The sequence below is a fragment of the Diabrotica undecimpunctata genome, chromosome 8, assembly GCF_040954645.1.
Source record: "Diabrotica undecimpunctata isolate CICGRU chromosome 8, icDiaUnde3, whole genome shotgun sequence".
NCBI classification, from domain to species: Eukaryota; Metazoa; Arthropoda; class Insecta; order Coleoptera; family Chrysomelidae; genus Diabrotica; species Diabrotica undecimpunctata.
Genome location: NC_092810.1, coordinates 33,268,180 through 33,292,489, shown reverse-complemented (window position 1 = coordinate 33,292,489; position 24,310 = coordinate 33,268,180). Strand labels below are relative to the sequence as shown.

At 33.1% G+C, this 24,310-nt stretch overlaps 1 protein-coding gene across 1 annotated transcript in view; it reads left to right on the top strand.

Moving 5' to 3' along the window:
• Positions 1–24,310, top strand: part of LOC140448764 (soluble guanylate cyclase 89Db-like) — a 135,565-nt gene that overhangs the window by 65,719 nt on the left and 45,536 nt on the right. The window contains exon 7 of the mRNA XM_072541879.1: positions 15,220–15,327. Coding sequence (XP_072397980.1) covers positions 15,220–15,327 — 108 coding nt within the window. The remainder of the gene's footprint in view (positions 1–15,219; positions 15,328–24,310) is intronic.

Here is a 24,310-nt window from a genome sequence, read left to right as displayed (position 1 = left end):
CGACGAGAAATGGTTTGACACACATTCAACGCGACCTAAGGGATTTGCTGATTCCTTTGGCAAATGTAAGACAAAAGTTCCGTCAAATAAAGGAAAAAGAATAAAATCCACAAGGAAACTAAGTTCCTGTAGCTGGCTGTAGACCATGTATCACAAAAAATTTAAGTAAAACTCCTTTATAAAAGGTATATATAAATTAAAAACCCAAACGGGCTATGTCATGAAGACAAAACGTTTTCGGAAACCATATTCCATCATCAGTGTCTAGGGGTACATGTTTTGAGCCACTAAATATCAGGGTAAAAACCCGTTAAAATATATCTGTTACAATTTGGTTAACATTATTTGGTATTATATTTTATGATGTTAGAGTTACCAGTGGATATGGTAACATGGCGACGTATGACTCCACATGAAGTTGCTGGTCCTGAGACGAAGTGTCTACGAGGACTTGATGATAGCAGTTGCTATCATCTTCATACTTCATAGCCCGTTTGGGTTTTTAATTTATATATACCTTTTATAAAGGATTTTTACTTAAATTTTTTTGGAAAGGATTAGGATTTTACATGTTAGATCAGAAAATGGTTGGGTTCCAAATGCCCTGTGGCTTTCTACAAAGAATATTAAAGACTCCTGCGTCGACTACCATGAAGATACAATGGCAGAACTTTATGAAGAATGGTTTAAAAATATTCTTATGCCAAACATTTCTCAGAATAGCGTGATAGTAATGGACAATGCAAGCTATCACAGTCGCCAACTAAGTAAGGCGACGGTAATAACTCGAATAATACTAAATTGGAAATTCAAAATTACATGGAGACGAATGATATGTATCTTGAAGAATGTTATACCAAAACAAGAGCTTTTAGAAGTTTTAAAGGCATTTTCTATAGAAAAAGTATATGTTTTGTGATACTAATTGGAAGTGAATAAATAACTGGAATTACTATTATTGTATGTTTAATCCCATAGAACATATGTGGCACCAATTGAAGTCTAACGTGAGGTCACAAAATACACTCGCGATTATAAAATCCGGGTCACCTTGAAATTTCAAGTTTATTGAATATTTTTGCATCTGGTGCAGTAATAACCTTTTTTTTAGGCTAATGTATTTTTTATTTGTCATCAATGTTTGTTTTGAAAGAAAAAAAACGGTTTTTTTATTGTTTTTATTGAAAAAGCAGAAAACAAACCAAATTGTTGATAAAACAGACATACGAAAAAAAATGAAAAATACAGAACGTGGTAAGACAGTGGAATTTCAATGACTAATACCGTGTATAGCCTCATCTTGTTCTAATAACCTCTTGCAGACGACGGGGCATACTCTCAATTTTTCTCCGGATTACATGTGGTATGTTATTCCACTCTCTCACTAACAGATCCTTAAGCTCCTGTGCGTTGTTAGGAGGTGGTGTATGGGTTTAAATACGTCTTTTCAAATCGTCCCAGAGATGTTCGAGTCCGGAGTCCGGAGTCCGGAGACCTAGCTGGCCGGGGTAACCCCGTAATTCTAACCGCTTCTAAGTATTGCACACTGATCCTGGCAACGAGCGGTCGCGCGTTGTCCTGCATAAAAACGGCGTCTTCTCCAAGCCCTGCCATGGTGCGCATAACATGTTCTTCCAGAATCTCCGTAATGTACCTTCGTGCAGTTAAGGACTCATTTTCGATGAAGGGTAATTCTGTGCGGAAGTTGGAAGATACACCTCCCCAAGCCATGACCGAGCCTCCACCAAATCACATTCTTGGAGCAATGCAAGCTTGTGAAAATAGTTCACCGGTTCTCCTTCAAACTCTTACACGTCCATCGGATCCAGTTAGGCAGAAACGGGATTCATCTAAGAATAACACTTTGCTCCAATCATTAATTCCCCAATGCGCGTATTGTCGAGCAAAAGCTAGTCGTGCAACTCGATGCGCCCGGCGAAGTGGTGATTCTGTAGTCATTACCCGAGAAGATAGTCCAGAAGAACAAAGTCTTCTCCTTACTGCTGTAATGCTAACATTGCAATTTCGTACTTCCTGTAGACGATTTCGATGCATAACCGCAGTTGAGGTCCGATTTCGTAAATCCTGAAACATAAGAAAACGGTCATCTCGTGCGTGGTCGTTCTTCTTCGTCCAGATCCAGGTCGTCTGGTTAGCAAACCCGTCTCCTGTAAGCCGAATTTTATGATCTCGAGTGTATTTCTCCAACGTTAAGTAGTACTGTTGTAAAGTTAATAAGAAAATGTGTCAATGATATTCTTCCAAGTAGTTGCAGAAATTCAGTCCAACGCGTAATAAGTAACGAAAATTCATATGTTTATGTAGATCATAATATAATTGAACCGATCATAATTAATTTAGATGAGGATAGCGATAGTGAAACAGAACTATGTGTGGAGTGATACTGGCATCAATTCTACAAATGTTACGATTAAAAAAAAAGTTCTTTTCAGAACCACAAACTATTATTGTTTGTTTTTCTATAATCTTAGCAATTAAAATAGATTTAATTTATTTTAAATCTCATTTTAAAACGTTAATTTCGGGTATATAAGGCAAAGCAATATATTTTATATCCGCTTTTTTGTTTTTATAGTAAATTTATAGTAAATATTATAGTAAATTTTGTGGATCCTTTGCTTTATTATAGGAGTACCGTCTAGTCAGTGTTAATTGTCAAAAGACCAACTCTGTCTACCTCGTTTGCTTATCGCTCCGGACCGGTCTTAACAATGGGCCAAGTCAGATAAATTTAATAATATTTACGACCGCACTAATTGAATTCAACCATTTTCTGCTAAACAAACTTTACACTAAAACATCTAGCGGAAATAACTTGACGTTAATATGATTTTTCGTAAATTCTGACATTTTTTATGGTATCATTATGGTACAACTATCATTATCATCATCACTCAACCGTAATTTGTCTATTATTGAACATAGACTTTTGTTTGCCCATGGTCTCTACTGAAGTAATTTTTTTGTTCATCTCCATTTTTGCTTACAATCTAATCCAAATTATGATTAGATCGTACGTTAAGTTAGTAAGCTTAGTATGTAGGTTTAGACCTAAATTAAATTAAGTAGATTGTAAGTAAGTCTAAAATTTATTTCCACAAACCTGTTCAATTTAATAACATTTAAAGGGTTTTTACCCATATGCTTAGTGGCTTCACACATGTCAACACCAGATATGAATAACATTGTAACTCTGCTTACAATGTTTTTTAACTATGGATTAATTTTTTAAATTACAATGTTTTTCATATCAGGTGTCGATGTAGCAGCACTGATGGTGGAATAATTAAGTCGAAAAGTTTCTGTGATATATATACCTTTTATAAAGGTTTTTTCACTAAAGGTTTTTATATATCACTTACTGTTGCAGTTTCGCAACTGTGTCTAAATGTTTGTAATATATTAACAGACTTTTTGTTAGTTTTGATTCTCCCCATAGTATATTTAAGCCAAGATTCCGTGTAAAAAAACACAGCTATTAAAAACTAAACATTGCAAGATGAGCCATCTGCTAAATAGCACAGACGTGTATTTGAGATAAGAGACGAGGTCCATATGCCATATGAGATAGTCGAGTTTATCTTCCAACCAACACAGATGTGCATGGGTTAAGCTCAGCGCTTCCTAGCAGACTTCGCTTGAGTCTTGTGAAAAGGCTAGTTTTGATTCCTGAATTTTACCGAACCTGAGGGTTCACAATCCATTCGTGTCTAAACCTGTTTCACGTGGTAAATTACTACTTATATAAACCATTACATCTAATACACACGTACGTTTACTGTGTAGAATCGTTACATTATTATTCAATTATTTGGCAAGTTGAAATTGTTTGTGCTAAACTATATTTCACATTATATCGCGTGTTGAATATTTTAACAGTTTGAGAACATTTTACGTTTGGTTAAATAGTCCGGTAAAATAAGGATGCAACCTCAGAATGAAAGATAATAAGCTGAAAATTTGCATACGTCTTTATTTTGATGGTATAAAACTTACCTCAAAAGTCTCATATAATCACGTGTCCGCGACTTAAGATATTTAAGGTCAAAGGTCACGAAAATGAGTTTTCTGCAAATATCTCGTTTCCCTTACACTTTATGACATTTAAGGTGGTAAAAAAAATTGTAGAATGGAAAATTCTCTTCAATTTTGGTCTAAAGTACTTTTATGTACCTTCAACCCTTCTTAAGATAGAGCGCAAAGAGTGGGGGACCGCTTACCTATGTATACGGTAACGCGAAGTCAGCCAGTAGGATTCAATAAATAATAAGTTATATAGTTAATTATTCACTTAAAATACTATTATTATCATTAAATTTTTATTATTTATTATTTATTTATTATTTATTTTATATTTATAGATATTAATTATAAAATATATATTTTTTATATAATATTTATTTTATTTTTAACAAACATAAAATATTAAATGAAATATTTCAAATAAACTTTAATGATATTTTTAACAGCTGTATATACGACAAATTAAGATCAAGTGCAAAATTCAACAATAATCATTTTTATATTTAATTAAATACTGAAAAAATCATATTTATTATTTTTTAAAATATATATTTATTTATTAATCTAATAATCGATTTATTAAAGTTATAAAAATAATATATATTCTTTATTATGTATGGTTAATATTTTTGTATTAATTTTCTTCTTCATCGTCTTCTTCTTCTTCTTCTTCTTCTTCCTCTGACCGCTCAATATCGGATTCATCATCATCATTCTCGTTTATTAAAGTATCAGAATAAAAATATTCAAGAATATCAGGTGCATATCCACTTTCTTCGTTGAAATCATCTGAAGTTGATGAAGCGTTTAGATATGATTGTCCATTACACTGCCCACAAATTAAAGTACATTGCAATCCTGATTTCCTGCATCCGCAATTAGAACCACAACCTTTCTTGCAATTGCAAAATATTGTATTCAGCAGTTCTTCTGGTGCTCGCGGTAATAATGTTGTTATTGGTTCCAGAAATTCATTTTGCATTACCCAGCCAAATTCTTGGGGTTCTAAATCATTTCCCAACCAAATTTGGGTCTGATAATAGACACGAATGATATGCTGACGAGCTGCTGCACTTGAAGGTGGAAGACTTGATAACTGCACTGGTTTGTTGAGTCTTGTTGATTTGATGAACTGGGTGTATCGAAAAGAGTCTATATCGTCTTCTGATGTTAGAGCATTATACGCTGCTAAGAAAATACGCACTCCATTTTCAAATAATTCTTGTATTAACTTGTTACAAATATATATTAACTTGTTACAAATAAAACACAAATCAGCCATTGCAATTAAACATATTCACTCAAAATTATACGTCTGTCGATGCTAAGATGTCGTTTTCAACTGAACGATAAAATAAGTATTTTATTTAATATTGTATGTTTGTTAAAAATAAAATAAATATTATATAAAAAATATATATTTTATAATTCATATCTATAAATATAGTTTATTAAATAATAAATAATAAAAAGTTAATGATAATAATAGTATTTTAAGTGAATAATTAACTATATAACTTATTATTTATTAAATCCTACTGGCTGACTTCGCGTTACCGTATACACAGGTAAGCAGTCCCCCACTCTTTGCGCTCTATCTTAAGAAGGGTTGAAGGTACATAAGTAGTAGTACTTCAGACAAAAATTGAAGAGAATTTTCCATTCTACAATTTTTCTTACCACCTTAAATGTCATAAAGTGTAAAGGAAACGAGATATTTGCAGAAAACTTATTTTCGTGACCTTTGATCTTTAATATCTTAAGTCGCGGACACGTGATTATATGAGACTTTTGAGGTAAGTTTTATACCATCAAAATAAAGACGTATGCAAATTTTCAGCTTATTATCTTTCATTCCGAGGTTTGCCCCCGTTTTTGCCTTATTTTACTGGATTAAAACGTTATTACCTTTATCGTAAGTTTTTATATTTATTAGATTGTAATAATTTCATTATTCTTTTTTTTTGTATGTATATCACAGCGTTTACGTGATGAGTTTACTAATAAATTGTATTAATGTCATTATTAATTTAATGTGTATTTTATTACCGATTATACTTTTGAATTGAGTTTATTAATATTTGTATTACGTCTGATTGCATTTTGTGTACCTTTTATCAACAGAGTTTGTTCATTTTACCACGGATTAATTTTATTATTATATGTGCGCATATTTTTTACACTTCTAACGTCTAATATTAATTTATCAGCGAGTTCTAGATTGAACATAATATATTCTCTCCTCTTACTGATGACCCCAATTGTTATATTGATCATGGATGAAATATATGTGCAGAACGCAACACTTACTCATCTTCTTTATTTCAGTGTTTACATTTTTGTAGCCTGTTCTGGCTTAAAATTTCTATTTATCTTCTCGAAAGGCGTCCTACACGTTTTCTTGAGATATTCATTTTTTAACTTCATTTTTCTTTCTATCAAGACTTTTCTCACCATTTTTAGAAAAATAGCTAGCTATTCAATCCTTTCAAATTCCTTTCGCTAGCTTACACTCTAGGGTTACCTGTTACCCAGCCTAAACTCTTATTACTACTACAAATATGTCAGTACATGCGATGTAGACAAAAACTAAAATACTATATTCTACGAGAAGAGAACGAAGAATACAAAAAAATGTTTAACTAAATGTGGTTTTGCATTAAACATCTTGTATACAATAAGTTTTTTTATAATTTACGTATAGAAAGTTATTATTTTCTTAAAGCATAAAACATTAAAATCTACAGCAAAACAATAAAAAACTTACGAACTTTCTTTTTCGATTCCTTTCATATATCACGTTTTTCTCCACTTGACATCTCGATCGATATTTTCGAGATGTTAGGTGCATATTTTAAGAATTAAACATTTTTATTGGATTTCGGAGTTCCCTTTGCGTTCGGATCCGAATTTTATTTCCATTTTTCTTTGCATGCAAAGTAGAAGGTTCAGGGATGAAATATATACTACTTTTTACAGCAGTTTTGTAGAAAGAAGTTTGTCAAATATATGACGGGCGGAAATAACGCAGATTTTTTTTTACATTGTTTTCTTTTTTTTAATTGATCACACATTCGTAATTTCATTTACCAAAAGTTACATTCTTAAAAAAAATGGTACAGTAGGCGGTACTGTAGATTAGCGCGAACCTTTATACTACGTTTTCTGTGATTTTAATAAAATTAAAAAGTTTACATGTTGTATAATAATCACCCCTCGTCACGTAAATGGACTCTTCCAATTGTTTACCGTGACTATTATTTCGTAAAAAGCCTTATTTAATATGTGCTGATTTAAAAATGTCTTCCAAAGTATAAAGATAAAAGTTCAACTTAAAATGTTTTACTAATAACTCTTTGTGACACATTTTAATACAATTTTTGAACTGAATATTGTAAAAATCTGACATTATATTTACATGAAATAATTTTAAAATGAGAAGTGCATGAATCAAGTTTAAAGCCCGATTTTATAATGACAATCTAAACTAAACCTTAACTAATGTTCACTTTAGACTAACTACTAATGTTACACCCAGTTTCATAATACCTACAAGCTCTTTTTATTATTAAAAGTAAACTTAGGTGTTTAAAATAGTAGTTTGGTTATTGTGTTTTTATCAATTTTGCTTTATTTTTGTCGAAATAACCTTATTTTTCTTATATGTTAATTTGTGTGTGAAATTCTTAATTGTTATTGAATATGTCTTTGTGAAAGGATCCAAATATAAATCAATTAAGTATAGAAACCAAGAAAAAATATTAACGAAAACTGTAAGTAAGTTTTAAATGAAGAGAATGATTGATAAGACGACAAAGAAGGTAGAGAAAGGCTAATTATAAAAGATATTAAGAAACAATAATTAAAGGTCAAATATTTTAATGGGAAAATGCCAGTAGTTGGCTGTATACCATAGTTAAAAAACTTATACAGAAGTAAAAAACTTCACAACAAATGTCGAAGTATTAAATCGGCAGAGAACGAGAATTGCTGCCAATAATAAAAAGAAGAAAAACTGCTAAACTGGGTCATATATTTCGAAATTCCAAGTAACAGTTCTTAAAGCTTATTATAGTTTAAGCTAAAGCTCATGGCTTAAAAACATAAGGGATTGGACAAACCTCGATGCCCATGCACTCTTTAGAGCCACACAAGACCGAGAGAGTATGCCAGAATTGTCGCCAACATCCACTATTTGGATAGGGCACCATAAGAAGAAAAAACTTCAAATTTGTATCTTGGTGTAAAAACATTTAATTTAAAACTTGTTAAAAGTGTCGTCCAAAATTAAGCTCAGGTCATCCTCAGTGCCTTCTTTTGGTACTTAAAGGTAACACTAAAATTGTAGCGGAGATATCAATATATGGTTTTACATTCTTCTTTAGCCTTCATTCATCCATTGTTGGACATAGGCCTCCTCCAATTGTTTCCACGCTTCCCTATCTTTTGCAATTCTCATCCACTGCTTTCCAGCTACAGCTGTTATATCGTCTATCCATCTCTTTTTGGGTCTTCCCACGCTTCTTTTTGTTTCTCGAGGTCTCCAGAATGTCACTTTATGAGACCATCTGTTGGTGTCTTGTCTTGCTACATGTGCTACCCATCGCCATCTCAATGTCGCTATTTTTTCCATGATGTCGGTTACTTTAGTTCTTCGACGTATTTCGGTGTTAGGAATTTTGTCTCTGAGGCTTATATTTAACATGGCCCTCTCCATGGCCCGTTGAGTTACTCTTAATTGTTCAGCCATTTTTCTTGTTATTGCCATAGTTTCCAATCCATAAGTTGCAACTGGTAGTATACAAGTGTCATAGGTTTTTCGTTTTAAGTGTATTGGGATTTTTCTGTCTTTTAAAATGAAGCTCAACTTCCCAAAAGCAGCCCATGATAATTGTGTCCTTCTTTTAATTTCTAGGGTTTGATTTTCCTTTTCGTTTTTAATTGCATGTCCTAGATATATATATTGTTCTACCTTTTCTACATTGATGTTATCTATCGTGATGTTTTCTAGGCTGTTGCTTAATATCTTTGTTTTGTCGAGATTCATTTTTAATCCTATTTGATTCGATTTGTGATTTAAATCTTGTAGCATTGATTTTAGTTCATGGATATCTGTGCTTATTAGTATTATGTCGTCTGCGAAACGCAAATGGTTAAGATATACTCCATCTATTTTTAATCCTTTTTCGACCCAATTTAGTTTTTTGAAGACATTTTCTAATGCCAAAGTAAATAACTTGGGTGAGATGGTGTCACCCTGTCTCACGCCTTTGCCAAGGTCTATTTTCATAGTTTCCAGATCATCATCTATTTTTACGTGAAAAGTAGCATCATCGTATATATTCTTAAGGAGGGCAGCATATCTTGAATCTACTCTGGCGTCGTCCAATGCTGTTAAGAAAGCCCATTTCTCGATACTGTCGAATGCTTTGTGATAATCGACAAATGCCAGATGTAGTGGTATGTTGTACTCTATTGTTTTTTCAATAATTGTCCGGATTGTTTGCAAGTGATCGATAGTGCTAAAACCCTTACGAAAGCCTGCTTGCTCCACCGGTTGGTATGCATCTAGCTTAGCTGTCAATCTATTTGTTATTATTCGGGTTAGTAGTTTGTAAAGGTGTGACAACAAGCTTATTGGTCGGTAGTTTTCTATATTTGCGGCGTCTCCTTTTTTATGGAGTAGAATGACTTCCGCATTTTTCCATGCTTTTGGTATTTGTCCTTCCAATAGGCATTTATTCAGTAATGCTCTCATTGCCTCTTCTAATGCAGTGCCTCCCATTTTTAGCATCTCTGAAGTAATTTTATCTTCTCCTGGTGTTTTCCTATTTTTCATTTGTTTTAGGGCGGCTCTAATTTCTGATGTTATTATTTCAGGGAGATCCTCTGAGCCCACATTTAAGATATGTTTTGTTGGTATACCGGGGTTCGGAATAGTAGAAGTATACAGCTTCTCGTAAAATTTTCGGATTTCTCTAACGATCTCTTCCTTATGCGAGCACAATGTTCCACGGTCGTCTTTTATCTTTATGATTTTATTCCTGCCAGCGGATTTACATGTTTTTAGTACTTTCATGTTCTTATTGTTCTCTATGGTTTCAAGAATCTGGTTTGTTCTATAAGCTCTGAGGTCTTTTCGAATATTTTTCTTAACGCTTCTGTTGAGCGCTTTATAGTCCGGGTTATCTCTGTTCGTTCTTCTTCTTTTCTCTATCTGTTCTAGAGTCTCGGGTTTTAGTTTAGCTTCTTTTTGTTTTCTTATTCTGCAACAAAGTTTCTTAGTGACTGTTTGTATGTCTTTAGTTATTTTCTCAGCTAGTTCATCTATATTCTTGTGCTCAAAGGTATTTGCTACTAGTTTCCGTGCTAATTCCTCTTGATATTTCTCTTTATTATTGGCTAGGATGTTTGCCGTCGGTAAAGGGTTTGTTGTTAATAGTTTTCGTCTTTCTCTCTTTACGTTAATATGTATATCGGCACGAACTAGTCTATGGTCACTGCCAGTATTAAATTTGTTCAGCACCTCGATGTTTTTACATATTGATCTATCACTGGAAAGGATAAAATCTATTTCATTCTTAACATGGCCGTTCGGGCTACGCCATGTCCATTTTCTTTGTATTTGTTTTTTATAGAACGTGTTCAGACAAAACATTTTTTCGGTTCTTATGAAATTTGCTAATGTCTCTCCTCTGGTGTTTCTGTTGCCTAGACCGAAGTTTCCTATGTAGTCTGAGTCGCCTGGTATTCGCCGCCCTATTTTTGCATTAAAATCTCCGGTGATGATAACATAATGTGTTTTTTCTAGGTCTTTAGCTCGCGTTATATCTTCGTAGAGTTGTTCTATTGACTCGTCATCCGCAGTGGAAGTTGGAGCATAGCAGTGTATTATTTGTAAGCTATATCGTTTATTCAGTTTTAATACAAGATATATCACTCTTTCCGACACTGCTGAGTATTTTACAATCTGGTGTTCTATTCTTCGGTTGACCATGAAAGCCACTCCTCCTTGACCGTGGTTCTCTTCTGAATTATAGTGGTATAGAGTGTGCCCAGATTTTAGGGTGGTCTTTTTCTCTTCTTGAAGTCTCGTTTCACATAAGCTTACAATATCCCATTTAATAGCCCCTAGTTCCTGCTCTAATTCCTCTAGATGGTCGTTCGTTCTCATGGTTCTAATGTTGTATGTAGCAAATTTAAATTTTTGAGAATTAATTTGTTTATTATTGTCATGTATTTTCGATCTTCTGCCTCCCCCAGAATCCGTGAGGCAGTCCATATTGGAGTGGGATTCTGAGTTATAAACTCTACCCACCTGGGGTACTTTATTTTTGAATCTCGATGTATACATGGATATATTGAAGGGAAAATGGCAATTAAAACGCCACGCTTGCCGAGCGGGTTGGCGAGTTGACAAGGATGTAGGTGAGGATGAATTGGGAAAGACAGGAAAGGGTATAAGGACCCGACTCCCTCGAATGAGATGGAGGGATGTCAGGGGCTAGCATGGGGCAGGGTCGCCAAGCCCTGTAGTAGCCTATCCTCTACCGGGATCGTAAAGGAGTGCCACCCGCTACCCATGGTTTTACATATTTAGATTTAATTTAATGGATAGGATTTTAATACTTTTTTTATATGGCTTCGGCAGTTTGCCATACAGCCAGTTACATGATGTTTTAATCTTATTGGGCGCAGTAAAACGTTTTTGAATTATTTGCAATCGAATAGACTAAAATAGATAAATTTAAAATTGGGAAATCAGTACAACAATTAATGAAAAGAAGAGAAAAAATATATATACATATACTTCCTTTAATTTACTTACCGTTGCACGTCATCCGCGTCATAGCCCGTCAGGTCACATGATACTAACACGAAATATTTAGGCGGTAGGTGTGTTCTTTTTTAGAATCACTTTGCCGAGTACACTGGCATTACATCCACTAGACATATTTTATTATATACGCGTAGAAATAATATTTAAAGATTTCTATTAATGTTAACTTAAAGAAATACACAATAATATATTTCATTTAATTTGTGTAAATGCAATATAAATCGTTTTTATGAAGAACATTTGTTTGGAACACACTGTAACTGTAATCGAACGAAGGTGATATTTTGGCATAAATTGGTAACACTTATTTGACAGTTGCGGTGTTGACACTTTTTATTTTACATTTTTACATAAAATAAAATAAATATCTATGTATTCCATTTTACATCTTTATACGACGCATACAAGCGGCTCAAATTGTTTTTAACAAGATTATTTTTTAACTTTTGTTTTGTTTCTATTTATTTACATTAAATATTAATTTGTTTTGTTGTATAATCCACTTTTGCAATAATTATGTGACATATTTGATTTAAAATGGATTCAGGATTTTTTTATACTTTGGCAACTATGTCAACTTCGATCTCTGTCAATGATAATAACGTGCAACGTTAAGTAAATTAGATGGACTGTACACATATATATCCATAAACACATACAATTAACATGGATCACTCGCTTCACGTCCAGGGGCCCATCAGGATATTATAATATATAACATACACAGGAAAACTAAGCCACGGTAAACATTTTAATACTTAAAGAGCAACATGTTTCTTTGCTCGACTTGAACACGTGGTTCTTGTCAGTTAAAACGACACAGTCCAACCAAAGAGTTGGTCTGTGTCAGCCAGGAGTTGGTGAGGAAAAGAGTGGTCTTAGACGGTTCCCATAGTTGCTTGCCAATGGTCTGCTCAAAAAGGTCTTCTGCATGTCAGCGGTTTCTATGGGAAGTGCATGAAAAATTCTGGATTAATTACTATTTTATATCATTTGTAGTACCATGAATTCTCCTTGTAGTGAACTATCAAAATTTTTATTAAATATTTTAAAACCAATTGCAAATAAAAATGACACATTTATAAAAAATACACAACATTTTTTAAATACATTATCAAATATTAAATTTAATTCAAATAATACTTTAGTAAGTTTTGACATAAATAGTTTATTTACGAATGTGCCATTAGATAAGACTTTAAATATAGTCAAGACAAAATTAGAAAGTGATGATACATTGGCAACTAGAACAACACTAAATATCAGCTATAATGGAGTTAATAACATTATGTACTGATAATACATACTTTCAACTAAATAATGAATTCTATAAACAAAGTTTTGGACTAGCAATAGGCTCTAGTTTATCTCCATTATTAGCCGATATATTTATGGAAGATTTTGAAACAAATATTATTTCTAAACAAAATTTAAAACCCTCAGTATGGTGGAGATATGTAGATGATGTATTCTCGATATGGCCTCATGGATCGGAGTTGTTGGACACATTCCTAAATGATATAAACGATAAAGAAGAGACAATAACATTTACCATGGAAAAGGAATATAATAACACATTACCTTTTCTGGATGTTTTAATCTCTAAGAACGATACTGGATACTGGATACGAAACTCAGGTGTATAGAAAACCAACACACACCAACAGATATTTAAATTTCAAATCAAATCACAATATTAATATTAAAAAGGGAATTATTAAATCCTTATACGATAGAGCGAAAATTACTTGTTCTAACGAAAATTCGTTCTTGGAGGAAAAACATTTGTTAACATCTGTTTTATTAAAAAATGATTATCCTTTATCGTTTATAAATAAGGAATTTTCAACAATCGATCGAATAGAACAAAACAACTTAGAACGAGATCCTACAGCATATGCAAGGAATAATACGAGGAAAATAACAATACCATATATAAAAGGATTATCGGAAAAGCTTAAAAGGATAGGAAATAAATTCAACATTTCAACAACATTCAAAACAACAAACAAGTTGAGATCTATTTTGTCCAAAACCAAACCTAACAATGAACAAGAAAGGACAAAGAATTGCATTTATAAAATACCTTGTGAATGCGATCAGTTTTATTTAGGTGAAACATCAAGACCATTAAATGTTAGAATAAGTGAACATCAATCCTATATTAAAAATAGAGAATTTGATAGATCTCAAATCTGTAAACACGCATGGGATAATGAACATAGGGTTCAATGGAATGATTCAAATATAGTCCTAAAAGAAACGGATGGTAAAAAGAGAAAAATCAAAGAAGCGGCTCTAATTATGCTAAATGAGACCAATTGTGTCGCGAATTCCTCGGCAGAATGTAGTAGGATCTGGTTACCCATATTCAAAGAGGAAGTTATTAAAAGGAAAATACCAGTATTGGTAAGTCAGTAACATATAGAGAATACATCATTTATGTTTTTTAAATAACAAACATACAAAATCGCAATTTGGTGTTTATTGAAGGTAAACTAAATGCACGATCAAATACTTACCATGTCGGGATAGTATTATGAGGTTTTTTTCCTGGTTTTTCCCTCATAATTTACTATGGAATCACTAACAGGAAAATTTTACTGTCATTATGGCATGTATTTGTCTTTTTAAAGACAAATTACATGTTATGATCTTTTCTGACGGATATTCTCAAGTTAAAGTTGATTTCATGTAATCGAATGAACTATCTTATAAGTAAAGTCGTTCCGGGAACGCAACTCAACAATATTGGCAATATCATTTTAAAGTCGTTTACTTGTAAATGTATAAGGTATGTCTGAATTGTCAATATAGATGAGTCAGATAAAATTAAATTAGAAGAATTTTTTGCTAAGTAACAAAAAACAAAATTTGTTTAATTTACTAATGTTTGTATTTTGTAAACGATTTCCGAAGTGGAAATTGAAACGTCAATACACGTATTTTAACCTTTAATTGTGGCTTATTCCCATTTAAATAGTAATTAATTTAAAATGCCACAAGAAAATAGCTTCAGAACAATAAAAATTCTGGAGTCGGTGAACGTTAAAGATCTAGCAGTCGTAGATCCAAGCCGGAACCAGCAATTAACAAACTTTTCATATTTATTATGGTTTATGTAAAAATAAAGAAAAATTTGAATCCTGAACCCAAAAAAATTGTTCCCAAGAGACTGCACGAGAGCTAATGAAACAGTACCTAAGATTCAAATCTTATACCTTTCACTTTCAAAGCTGATACACGATTGATGTAAATGACTTGTTTTTAATAACTAAAATAGTTTCCTTTAAAACAAGTTTTTTTAATTTTAATTTACTTTTTTGTTGTTCCAGTATCAATGATATAAGTGAGTTGCCAGATCAAGGACTTTATCTTAATGACTTAAATCCTCATGGACTTAGCAAAGAAATGGTTCTGGCTGGCTGGCAAAATAGTTCAAAGTAAGTAGTAATTTTGTTATGGCTATTACCTACGCTAGTATGTGCCTAGAAAAAATGTATAATACCTCAGCCTCAATACATCATTAATAATTTTTATTATGAAACAGTTGTAATTGTTAAAAAAAGTTACATATTATATATATTACGCACGATCTTCATATCCAGATACTTAAAAAATCTTTATATATTTCTACTTAATCTCAAGCACCAAATTTTCCCCAAGTATAATGACAAAATACACTCCAGAAAAACAGGATCTTTTAATACCAAAGTATTCATTTATTTCTACAGAGAGATAGAACTTTGGAATGTTAATATAATGCCCAAGGACGTTATTTCCCCTTCAAGATAAACATAATATAATAGTTTCCTCGATGTTTTCCCGTATTTTTCTTGTTTTATTGCAGCTCTCTTGCTAAAAAGATCCTCGAAAATAAGAAAACCTTGATAGAGATTTAATTTTGTAGTAAAAATACAGTAGTCTGCAGAGTATACACATACAGTAGGTATATAAAAGTAACGTAACTTTATGATTATTCGCTTTATGATAAATATATAACAATGCGCAGGGTGGTAATTTTAAAATATCTTCATTCCGGTGAATAATCCAAAAAGCAAATAAATAAGTTAATTTGCCTTTAAGGAAGAGCTCTTTAGTTTTAGCCTCCAGACTCAAATCTCTACCAAGGGTAAATTTCAACCTTTCAAGTTGATCATACAACAGATCACAGATCACCCACTGATGTTGGTCATACTTGATGTTTTTTAGCAACAGCTATATTGTTTTATATACTTCTTTCATTTTTGTAGAATGCCCAATTGGTATACTTCCATATTTGTCGCCATTATGAGGACACACTTTAAACATCGTCTATAACTGTCGATAGAAAGATGCCAGTGATCTGGTGTATACTCCGATACACCCATTTTTTCTAACAGTCCTTTTATAATGTTACAAAAAACCATATCATCTTGCTGAGAAAAAAAGGCAATAGATCTTTTTTTCTACAACGGTAGTATGTTATTTTGGTGTCTGGATGAAGAAGATTCTTTTCCTTTAGCCTGGAGGCAAGAAACTCAGAAGAATCCTTTGGAAGGTTCAAATCTCTGATCGTTTAGCTCTTCCTAAGTAAGGCACTCAGGACGTGTTGAATCCCCTTCAAAATCGCTGTTGTCTTCATCAAACCTATTAGTCTGTAGTTCGTCATATGGCGTTTCGACATTATTCTCTGGTTACGTAGGTAGACTGCTAAATATTGGAATAGGTATCTGCTCAGGCTGAAATGGTCTTATTGCTGAATTCAGGTGAGGATATGTCTACGTATGTTGATTGTTACGATTAATACTCTTTATATTTACAAGATAGAAATAGCAATCTTAAAAATGATTTTTTAGTTCCCTTCATACCATTGGAACACCAAACTTTAAACATTTTCGTTGTCCTTTTGTCTTCCGTGCAAGTTTTCAAGACAAGTTTTGCACACTACTTGTGGAGCCTAAGATTTATCTTGATCTCCTAAATGAACACCAAAATAGGCTTGGTATGCCCTTTTTCTAAAATCACAAACTGGTTTTCTACTTTCCTTTACAATGCACTTGCCACATAAGTAGCAAAAAACGTCCGGGTTATTCACGCAACAACGCCTGCTTGTAGAAGCCATGATTTTCAGTTGCCAAAAACAAACTCTTGGCAATAAAACTTAAGTTCAAACTAAATTTTACAATGAAATGCAGTCGACTTTATAGGAAGTTATTAAGGCCATTTCAGAGAATATTTACTTATCGGACAATTGTTAAGTAAGTATTTTGAGCAACTCTTAAATACAGAAAAACCCACAACGACCGGGCAACAAAGACAGTACCAGTAAGCCGAACCTGAAATACCAGGGCCCACACTAGCTGAAGTAAAGTCCGCAATTTCGTCCCTAAAAAACAATAAAGCCCCAGGCCCAGATGGCATACAGGCGGAACTACTAAAAGAAGGGGAAGAAAAGCTCCACCTTGAGATATATCATCTTATAAGAGAAGTCTGGGAAAGAGAATAAATACCGAAACACTGGCATGAAAGCCATATAGTACCTATCCACAAGAAGGAGATAAAGAAATATGTCGGAATGATAGAGGAATATCGTTAATCAATACAACGTACCAAATTATATCCATAATACCAGAGGAAATATTAGGCGACTACCAAAGCGAATTCAGACCGGGAAGATGGACCATAGACCAAACATTCGTCCTACGCCAGGTGTTGGAAAAAAACTGGGAATTCAACCGCGATGTCAACCAAATCTTCGTGGACTTTAAACAAGCTTACGATTCTGTTAGCAGAGAAGCATTGTGGAAGACCATGGTAGAAATGGGAATACCTGGAAAGCTGGTACGATTAGCACAGATGAGCACAGAGAATGCTTCCGCACGGATCAGAATTGGCAGCACCACTTCGGAGGAATTCCTCATTGACACCGGTCTTTGACAAGGAGATCAAGGGAAGCTCAACTACAACTGACAAACAAATTTGCCGCCCAAGGATCAAAAATACTATTGGCGTTTGCGGATGACGTGGACACAATTGCACAATCCACCAGAGATACAAAAGAAGTTTTCTCTCTATTCGAAAACGGAGCCAAGGAAACGAAGAATCCAAGGTCAAGGGTTAGAAAAAACGTAACAATCAATGAATACAACTTTGAAGTCGTCAAAGAATTCAAGTACTTGGGAGCGGTCATAACATCTGAAAATAAATATGAAAAGGACGTGGTAGCCAGGATCATTGCAGATAACAGGGCATATTACTCATTAACGACCGTGCTTAAATCAAAAATATTCTCAATACGCAAAATAAGAGTGTATAAGACAATAAGCAATAAGCAATTTGCAATAAGCAAAAATAAGAGTGTATAAGACAATAATTCGTCCCACAATAGCGTATGAAAGCTATACATGGACTCTGAACCAGCGGAAAACAACACAATTACTGGTACTGGAATGAAATATATTGCTTTCTATCTATGGGCCTTGCAGAGAAGAGACAACAGGAGAATGGAGAAGAAGACACAATGATGAACTCCAGACAGTATATGGAGATGAATACATAGTACGCTACATTAAAGCAAACCGAATAAGATAGGCGGGCCACGTACTAAGATCGAGTGACGAAAGACTCCTGAACACCACATTCTGGGAAAGGCCCGATGGCAAAAGGTCAGCTGGTCGCCCAAGAAAGATATGGAAGGACGCAGTAGCCAGTGATCTACGCAAAATGGGAATACAGCAATGTGAAATAGCTGCTCAGGGCCGACAACAATGAAGGAAAATAGTAAACGCGGCCAAGACTCACATAGAGTTGTAGAGCCAAATGATGATGATGAAGACAATTGTTAAGAAGCAATTAGCGCTAATTTCAAGTAGCAAGATGGGCATTTCCAATAAGTACACTTTAATTAGAAGTCATTAGCTCATTAGTATGCATTTCTCTTAGAATTTGTTAAGTTTGTTTATAAACATATTGCAATTATAGTGGTCGAATATACAGAAATGTAAGAATATTTAAATATTTGATGATTATGCTATATCTCGAAAACTAGAGCTGATACAAAGAAAAGGTTTGTATTGTTGGAATCAGCACAGATTTTTTTGGCAGAAAGACAATTTTTTTATTGGGCTGTGAATCAAATGAGACAGATATAATAAAAAACAGAATAAATGTATAGACTTCTGTAGTTAAGATATGTTGGTACTCACCCTTATTATCTTAACATCGGAAATAACCTCGAACATTATTTATTTTCTGGAAAATTATAATCAAAAAATAATATTAAGTTAGATTACCATTGGAAATGAAATTACATATTTAGATAGGTAAAAGATATTTTTTATTAAGTCGTTATATGTGTTTTATATTTTTAATAGTTTCTTTTTAACTGTCTATTTATTGTCTATTTACTGTCTAATATATATTATTTGCTTATATTAAACTTATATAAATAGTCTCTTAATTTTTGTAATAGTTTTTTTGCAAGCAAATTATTTTATCGTGAAAACATATCTGGCGAAACCAACTCTGTAGGCTTTGCAAAAACGGAGCTTCCATCAGTGCCGCAAAGCCTCAATTACGTTGCCTTTAGTTTTCAATCCGGCTTCCATTTGGTATTCGGTAAACTAACAAGGAAAACCTACTCACTAGGTTTAAACCACACGGTCGGATATACATTAATACTAAAATATTAAATAGGAACGAGTAGTGGAAGTTTTTCGTTTTAAATATTTAAGTTACAGTTTCATTCCGGATGCAATTTATGAGGACGGTAGTCGTTTACGGGAAGCTGTGATGAAAAGTTTTCTAATTAGTTAAATTTGCACAAATTAATATGAAACAAATAAGAGATGAAAGGATTCATTGAGGATAAAATCCTTTATTAAAATAAAGGATTTTATTTGGCCACACGCGAAAAATCAATTTTTGACAATTCCGGTGATAGCGGTGGCCAAATAGGTGTTCATAATACGCATGTTATTTTCAAAAGCAAATTCAATTATTTTTTTGCCATTTTGATTGCTGTTTCTGGGTTTGCTCTTTCTGGTGGTTATTTGTCTGTAAGCATCCTCCCTACCAACTTTTGCGTTAAAATCTCCTACAATTATAATTTTCATATCATTCGATGGTATTTCATGCAATAGCTTTTCTATTGCAATTCTCTCTAGCGAATAATTTCAAGTTCTTAATATTTCATTATTACCACAAAATTAATAACTTTTAAGGCACAACACTTTGTGACAACTTAAGTCGATATTACTCAAATTTTCAAGCTAAATATCGGAGCCGATTTACGTACGTCCATCTCGTTTGCAGGTTGACAGCGAAAAGCATTTATTGCATATTGTTTTGATTTATGTTGTGTATTAGGTATTTATTGAATAACAATCATTTCAAGTTATTTCTACTTACAAAAATTAAAGGTATTCTCGAAATTTGAAAAAACCTTCATGCATTTCACCTTCACTTATTAAAGTAAGTAAAGTAAAGTAAAATTATTTTTTAATAATTTAAATAATATAAAACATCACATTTTCTTTCAACAAAGAATAACATATACCTTACTCCTATATCATTTGTTAACATCCCTCCCCTCAAGAAACTTCCTCCTAAGTTGTCAGACAGTTACAACATTGACCGAAGATCACTTACTATCAGTATTAGTTTGTGGGTTGTTACTTTGTCTGCTAAAGCAATTTTATGCATATTAATAAACACAGACATGTAATATTGGCATAATTACTAAAACCTTTTTTGATCTATATCCTTATAAGACAGCATCCTAATATGGGCTTTTTATAATTTCAGCATTTAATTTACTTTGTACCACTGACCTGATGATGCTTTGCAAATTTTAGAAAGCGAAACCGGTCGTCTTGGGTAGTAAAATTAAATTGATTGTGAGTAAGTCTAATTTATTTCTTTTTACCTCTTTTTAAAATGGACTCACACAAGCAACACATTCATGATTTCATTAAAGAGCTTTAAGAGGACATCCATGTATTGATTTTCCATTATTTTAAGGATATCAATAGGCAGTTGATTTGGCCCTGGGCTTTTTCCGTTTCTGATTTCTATACTATTTCTATTTCTATACTTGTTTCTCTGTCCTCGAAAGATATGTCTTGTATGATATTGTCTTTCGTCGTTGAAGAGCTCTTTCATATATTCTTTCCATCGTTTTAGCTATTTGTCAGTCGTTATCATAGTATTTCCCACTGAAGAATATCATTGCCTAAAATTTTCTAAATAACTTTCTTGGATATTTTGTACGACAATACAATTATCGATCAATGTCGCACTAAAAACTCACCCTGTATATATAATATATGCATACATGTAGTTTTAAAATTTTACGTATACGTATTCATTGTGTCCCTTCAACGGACTGTATGAAGTGTCCGTTGAATGCGGTCCATTCAATCGAGAATTTACTGCTCATTAAGCAATTATATAAATATATAAAAAAAACGTTATTATAATCATTTTTGTGCAATTTCTCGTCCAGTAGTATATTTTAAGGCACGTACAGCAAAACTCTTCTCTTTTTAGTCACTACCACTAAAATATTAAATGGAAACACGAAGCAGAAATTTCCCTCTTTAAATATTTAAGTTGTAGTTTCAAGCGTGACTGAATTTATGTGGGTGGCGTTTATCTCTATGTTTACCAAAAGTTACAACGAAAACTTTGTTGATTTGTTTGAAGTTATTTCGAGTAATATGCCTAAGGGTTAAAATTAGGCATTATATTTACTGAAGTTAATAATCGAACTAGTTATACTTAAGGTGTAAAGTGCCGTATATTTTCTACCATTGCTTTAATATTTACTCGTTTAGTATAGAAAAGAGTAATATAAGCGAGTTTAAAGTTTTAAAAGCGTAATGAGGTTATTCAAAAACTAACAATAGAACTAAAGCAATCTGTATTGACTTTCTATCCTCGATGCACTCCATAAGAAACGTACATTCTATCCACCCAATACTTCAAGAAATCCAGAGTATATCTAATCTTCTTCAAACTAATGGATTTACAGTAACAATTTTGTGGGACCCCTCATACATTGGTATTCCAGGTAATGAAAAAGCCGATCTGGCAGCAAAACAAGCCTGTTCTCTAAACTTAACAATAAAGATTCAAACTTCATCAGATCTAAAAAGAACACTCAAACAAAAGTAATGGGCCTTTGGATTGATCATTGGAAAAGAAGCAATATAAAGTTAAGCGTTCTCCAATCAAAAATTTTCTACCACCAGCTTCCACCAATGAAAAGAAGGGAGATTACGGTTGAAGCCATAAAACCATTTTTGGGAGAGAAAGCAAGTGGATAAGCGTCGCTCAAAATCTCTGCTATATCGTAAATTGTTATCCTCTTTCTAGGATTTTTTAATAACCAATTTTGACAACCATGTGAGTAATATTTCTTCAGAGGACCAAATACAGCTATATCTAGTGGTTGAAGGCGATGACTAGTATGTGGCGGCAAAGTCAACACGATTATATTATTTTCTTTTGCAAATTTAATAGATGCTAAAGAAACATGACTCTCATGGTTGTCCATGATTAGTAAAATGGGAGATTCCTTTGAAGAATGAGTATGTTTGACAAACAGTATCATCCACTGTTCAAATAATTTTGCTGTCATCCATCCAGATGGTGCAGCACATCCTGGGAGCCTGGAGGTGCGTTTTTAACCATATAATCTTTAAAAACTTTACTAGGGAACACTAAAAACGGCGGAATCGAATTACCTATAGCGTTTACTGCATTGCACAGGGTTATCAAAGTGCCTCTTTCATTTGAAACTATATGGCCTGCTTGTTTCTGTCCCTTTTTGGCTATTACTTTTCCTGTATCTTGCACAGTTGTTAGTGCTGTTTCGTCAACATTGTATACGTGAATAGGTGTTAATGCATATTTTTCATAAATCTTTTTAAGATTACTAAAAAAATTTACAACAACTGCTACAAACAAAACTTGCCTTCCATCTTATTTTCTTCCCATGAAGTTGGTATTTTTTTCCTGTTAGCAATTGCCAAATCATAAGCTAGTTGTCTGGCACCTTTCGGATTGAGACCATGATGAAGCTTGGTCAATGTCTGTAAATAATTACTCAGTTCTTTTTCCTCGGTTAAAGAAAAATTTTTATTGATACCATAATTTGGGGTCAATCTTGGAGTTCCCTCAAGAACATCTGAAGTCCAATCTATATTACTTTTATTTTCGTTGCACTTTTTAAAATATCTCCTAAACGTAGTGCATGGAATGACGTATTTTAAAGCAGCAGCCTTTTATGATAATCCACCTTCCCAAACATCATAAATAGCTTTTTTTATATTTCCATCTGTAGTTTTTCCAATACCGGGATTTTTTGGTATTTTCCGTGGCATATTACTATGTAAAACAAAATTATTTTTGATATTTTTTGCAGAAAGAACAATGACCACTACTTTTTACAAACGTATGTAGAAACAGTGGCCACCACTTTTTTTGTAAAAAACAGTGGCCACTGTTCCTGCATAAGTGTGTGACCACTGTACCAAAAGCTCATTGTTTAGTAGTCATAACCTAAAATCTACTACTTTGAAGATATATCATAATTTGCATCACCTGCAAGTTTTAAATACTATACTGTATACCACAAAACATACAGAACATTTAATATGTATATTATTATTGGTTGAAAAGATGTTTAAACTTACCTGCTACCTCTAGACAACACACCTCTCAACAGGTTTGTATACAAAATGGTTCTGGAAACGATGGTGCAGGGGTCCAGCGTAGTAAGCGACTACTGTGACTAAAATTGTTAGCGTTTGTACTAGATGGCGCGTATGTATCTATCAAAAAACAACAAAATATTTAAAAGTGGCCACTGTACCTGACTTGCCACTATTCCAGCCACTAACTAATGGCCAGAAGCGAAGCAAATACAATCTTGGTAACAACCCAAAAGACATTCCTATCTCAAACAGCAGCAACTATGAGAATGTATTAAACTTTTTAAAAAACACAAAGCTATACAATTTAATTAAAAAAAATGTATTCCAAAAAGTATACTGTTGCTACTATTGTCCCCAATGTAAAAGTTTTAAAAATGTAAATTGTACCTCTGTCAATGACCACTAGCAGTCGAGACACAGATGATAAACTAAAAGAAAAAAAACTGTCTCTCTACATCTTCTGACCATTAAAACTTTGTTTAACCAAAGAGATTTGAGAGTTTTCAGATTAACCAAATTATGCATAAGACATGATTTTGATGTTTAAAACTGGGATTAAGAGAAATCCCAGAATCTATTTCCTTAGTAGTACAGGAACCAGGAAAGGGAGGGGGGGTTGAGTAAGCACTTTTATTTTACATCGGTACCTTGACATTTTTTTGTGCCTAGATTCAAGATTTCGAAGGTATCAGTCAGAAGTTACACCGATTAAAAATTCAAAATT